Here is a 5,263-nt window from a genome sequence, read left to right as displayed (position 1 = left end):
AGCCCTCACATCCACAAAATTATTAACTTTATTCTGGGGGAGAGAAATGAAAGTTTATATAAATTCATTTCACATTTTAAGAGGTCTGCAGTATTGCAAAGTTGTGATTGAGAGGTTATGTTGGGGGAGGGGGGCGATGACAACTTCCTCATTGGCTCAAGGGGGCGATTCATTCAAAAAGGTTAAGAACCACTGGTCTAAGTGATGCCACAGCAAAATGGTGGGGGCTTTTTCCCCCACATGATCTTTTGACAGTAGGATTGTTTTTTTAAATTAATTTTTACGTTTATTTGCTCTCCCTCCAAATTTGATCCAAGGTACCATTGAGGCTTAGTGCAGCCTGAACATTTAGGATCTTTTCTCCACTCCGAATCATATAGAATAGAGGAAACCCTTTTCTTATTGCAGCATATGCATTGTTACTGTTAATTCCTTAAATTCAGAAATCTGATTTTAAGAGAAAGATGCTTTCTCCAGACTGAACAATTGCTTCACACCGTATCCATAAATATGGGGAGAAACTATACTTATGAACAATGAGCCTCTGGTGTGTTGCAAGTTCAGTTTAGAAAACCCCGCATTCTCTATATATTTCCAGCTTTCTCTTAACACGGAGCACCCATCTGTCAAATATCCCCAGGTAGGGTTACAGACTTGTTGCCAGAAGTAGGTCCAGGTTGATCTGTCAGCTGCTACATGTTCTATGAAAAAGTATGCACCACCCTGGAAAAAGTAAAATAATACAAAAAAGAAAAAAATAAATCAGAACACTTTGAAATTACATAAAAACTTGACACTGTAATCAAAATTGTTGTTATATAACTGCCTGGGGATCTAAAGCAATAATTAAATATAGAGACAAAATTAAACTGGAATGAAATTTATGCATTAATGATTTACAGGTGATTCATGTTCTAGGAAAACTGAGAATTGGCCTTTTTTATTTAAGGATGGTGACAAAGTAACTGAACCAGTTCAATATATTTCCACATATCAAACTCAAAATTTCAATAATTTATTCCTTTATTTATTTATATCCTTGCTTTATTATTATTACAAATAACTCAAGGCGGAGAGCACATCCAACACACTTTCCTTCTCCTATGTTGTCCACAACAACAATTCTGTGAGGTGAGTTGGCTGAGGAGAGAAAGTGATTGGCCCAAAGTCACCCAGGTGGCTTTCATGGCCAAGACGGGACTAGAACCCAATACATCAAGATACGATGAAGGAAGCTGATTTATCTATTGTTAAATGAATAAAGAGATATACTTGACCGTGAAGTCAAACAAGTCCTATTAAATGACAAGCAAGTTGTAAAGTATGTACAGTAACAACTTATATTTGGATAACCATCCCCTAACTCATTTGTGGTCTCAATTCTTTCCCCTCTAAAAATGCTACTTTTTTATCGTGAATATTCATTGAGGCTGCATTCACTCTAGATACCACTATTATGAGAAAAGACAAATTCCTGTCTAATAACTACTTATACAGATTCACAATTTTAATTGTTCAACCGTTTTCCTTTTTTTCTATACTAAAAAGTATCAAATGTTGGAGCTTCTCTTTTCAAGGGAGTGTTCATTTTATTTGCCCTTCACCGCTTCTTCCTAAATTTATAGTATCCTTTTAAGATGCAGCCACCAAAATTTCAAAGGAATGATGGGGAGAATAAAATAAGCCTCATATCATGACAAGCAGAAATGGTAGAAGGATAATGTTTTTAACTCATTTGTTTAATTAGTTTGTTTTTATCTAGGTCTAGAATTTAATTGCGGACAGCCAATCACAGTTTAGGTCAAACGTATGCAGAAATATTAAACATTCAAAAGGGTTCAAANATTAAAGTTGTGCATATACTCATTAAAGTTGTACACCGTCTGAAAATGATTCAGAAACACAGGCAGGCGGGAAAGGTGCGGTTGCTTTAAGAAGGAATCCCCTTCATAGGGTAAGTTAAGTCTGAAAATCGGCAGCGGAAAGAGCAAAAGAGAGGTGCTGTTTTGGGGGATCTAAAGCTCCTGCTCCCCATCATTTTCAAAGCATGCACAGCCTAGTGCTCATTATTTGGTGGTCTGGACAGACCAGACTGAATTTCCCTCCTTGCCCTTCGACTTACCGGTCTGAGCACTCGCAGAACCTCCTTTAGGACAGCCTGGATGCTGTTGACAGAGCAAAGCACCAGCGAGCTAACCACCACATCCACAGAGCCGTTCGGTACCGAAGAGATGTTCTCGGCGGAGCCGACCACAAAATTCTCGAACTGCAGGTGCGTATTCTGAGCCATGCTCTCCAGGAGGAGGTTTCTAAAGTTGGGATTGTAGTCCACGCAGGTAACGCGCGAGCTGGGTGGATAAAACTGAAAATTGGTGCCGGAGCCCACGCCGATCTCCAGCAGGTGGAGCTTTCCCGAGTCGTCGGCGAAATCCCGAAGGTTCTTGAACAGCGTCTCCTTTTTCTTGTGCATTCTTATATTGTAGATTTTGCTCGATGCCATCATGAGAACTGGGAACGTTTTTTTACAAATAGGGTCCCATAAGCCAAAATAGGCAAGCACATAGATGGGCAGGATGAGGATTTTCATGCATTGTTGGAAGATGAGAAGCAGCATCGTCGCCGGACTAGGAAGAGAAGCCCTCCCTGCAGCAAAGCAGCTTGATTTCCTCAATGTGTTGCTTTAAATATAGCCCGCTCCTCCCCGTTCCCTTAATGAAGTTGCGCAAGCAAACCGACACACATACACACACACACCCGGTTGGGATCTGTTCCAGTTCTTCCTTAAAGTGTCAGCGACTCTTTCAGTCACTTGTTGAAAAAAATACCCAGTAAACATTTGAATTTGATTTAAATGCAGATTGTATTTATTAATTCAATTTTTATGTCATCCATCTCCCTTGCAAGATGACTCTGGGTGGCTTACAAGTTATAAAACAAGTAAAAGATAATTAAAATATTAAAGTTACATAGATTAAAATATCATTAAAAACTGTACTAAAACCGAAACTAAGAGAGCTAAGAGATGGATGGGAAGGGGATGAGGTCTTATCCCGTCAGACACCTCCAACAGTCAGCTGGTGTAGGAGTAGTAGAGTCATGTTATTTTTCCTTTAAACAATAGAGTGGAGGCTTTGGTACTAAGTTATATATCATAAAAATCAGCTTTGCAACATAGTCCAGACAAGAAGCCCACAAAGAAATACTCGCTCTAGCTTTATTGTAATGTTAAATTAACAAAAGCTTGCATGTCTGAAAACACATCTTTCCAATCTAAGAAACTAGGGAACTTGCCACGTCCCCACTGCTTCTGTAGATTCATTTGCTTCTTGTCTAATCATTGTCTTATTTTTCTAATTCATAGCTCTTCCTTCTGTCTGCCAAGTTTATTTCCATACACCATTACATAAAAATAATGCATTCTGTTTTATACAGTTTGTATGGTGAAAATAATATGTTTATTCATAGATTTTTTTGCAAATACTTGTTTTAAATAAAATTATAGTAAGACAGAAAAATATAAAACAAGCACAGAGAACTGTGGGTGTATTTTTAAAAGAGGGAAATGAAGCCTTTATATCTGTATTATTGTTAAAGTTTTAAATAAAGCTTAAAGCCACCCAGAGTCATTTTGAATTTGGAGTTGGGTGGCATTTACATTTTATAAATAAATTTCTGTATTATTAAAGTTTTAAATAACATTTAAATCCACCCAGAGTCCACTTTGAATTTCAAGATGGGCAGCATAACATTTTATAAATTTCTGGGTGGCATACTGAGAATTACAGCTTCCTTAGGAACTATTGCTCTCATATAGCAATATGTCTGAATCATGACTTGGTTTATATGAAAGTTGGAACGTTTGGCACTGAATCTTTTCCTGGGGAAAAAAAGGGCATTGGAACATTGTGAGCCTTGTGACTCATCGTTGAACTTCATATTGCCAGGATTGTTGCTATGTTTGATCATCTCTTATCACTTCTTTTCTGCGCTTTTTGATTTTCATTTCCTTGGCTTGGTTTTGGGTGACTCTTGATTGTTTGCCCTAGTCTATAGTTTTATCAGGTCCTCATGTTATGTCCTCACTGTTCTTTGAGCAGATCATGAGGCATCTTATGACAGGGTTTTTCAACCTTTTTACCCATTGTACCACTTTTAGGATATGGCAATATCCGAGTACCACCAGTTGCCTAGCAAGGTGTCAAAAACTTGAGCCCCCCAAAAAAGGAAAAAAGTGATGAAGTACAGGTAGTCCTCGACTTACAACAGTTTGTTTAGTGATTGTTCGAAGTTACAATGGCACTGAAAAAAGTGCCCCCCAAGCCACAGCCAAGCAAGACACCTGCCTGCCCACCCGGCGGCGCTCTTCCTCCTGTCCGAGGTTTTCATTGTTGTGAGCATTTCTGTTGAGGATTGGCAGCAGGGGTGGGGGGGGTTGGTTTTTATTCCCCCCCCATCTGTTGGGTGGTTGCAGCAGGTTTTGATCACTTCACATGACCCTGGGACACTGTGACCATCATAAATATGAATCAGTTGCCAAGCATCTGAATGTAAATCACAAGACCCTGGAGATGCTGCAACATTCCAGCTGATCCTGGCACTTCTTCTGGGCTCAGCAGAAGCGCCAGGATCAGCGCTGAGCTCCAGCTGGAGCCTGGCGCTGATCCTGGTGCTTCCATTGAGCCCTGACAGCTCCAAAGAAGCGCTGATCCTGGTGCTTCCGCTGAGCCCTGACAACCCTGCAGCTCCAGCCATCTCTCTCTCAGGCTTGTCCAGTGCTGCCACTGGTTCAGCTCATTCCCCTCCCCTGCTACCACTTTTCTAGGATGGTCGCGTACCACCTGCCAGGTGCCAATGTACCACAGGTGGTACCCGTACCACTGGTTGAAAAGCCTTGCTCTAGGTCAGGGGTGTAAAAGTCAATTTCATTGAGGGCCGCATCAGCATTGCGGTTGCCCTCGGGGGGGGGCAGGGGTGTGTGGCCAGGGTGTGTGCGGCCTACTGGATGGACATGGATGGAATGGGTGTGGCCTACTGGGTGGGCATGGCCAGCTCTACATCATTCACGTCAAGGGTGCCTGTGGGGGCCTGGGCAGGAGTGGGACAGATCTGAGGATCTCTGGCAGAAGGGGGTGGGACCAGGGCAAGTGCCAAGGCATGGTCCACTGGAGGAGCCTCACTGTTCCTCTCAGGCCATGCGGGGGGAACTGGATAGTGGTGCGGGCTGCCCAGAGCCCTGGGCAACAGAGGTCAAATGCCCAGCCTG

General features: G+C 41.7%; 1 protein-coding gene across 1 annotated transcript; it reads right to left on the bottom strand.

Moving 5' to 3' along the window:
* Positions 1-201: 201 nt before the first annotated feature.
* On the bottom strand, positions 202-2,649 carry LOC107300093 (methyltransferase-like protein 7A). The gene is made up of 2 exons (XM_015829436.1): positions 2,123-2,649; positions 202-723 (listed from the first exon to the last, which is right to left on the bottom strand). Exons 1-2 carry the CDS (start codon positions 2,612-2,614, stop codon positions 454-456), a joined length of 762 nt encoding a protein of 253 aa, XP_015684922.1. The 5' UTR covers positions 2,615-2,649; the 3' UTR covers positions 202-453.
* Between the last annotated feature and the right edge of the window lie 2,614 nt (positions 2,650-5,263).

The sequence above is a fragment of the Protobothrops mucrosquamatus genome, unplaced genomic scaffold (genome assembly GCF_001527695.2).
Source record: "Protobothrops mucrosquamatus isolate PMUCROS unplaced genomic scaffold, P.Mucros_1.0 scaffold6121, whole genome shotgun sequence".
Lineage (NCBI taxonomy): Eukaryota > Metazoa > Chordata > Lepidosauria > Squamata > Viperidae > Protobothrops > Protobothrops mucrosquamatus.
Note: the sequence above shows the minus strand (reverse complement) of the source record. Positions and strands in the feature narration are given on the sequence as shown.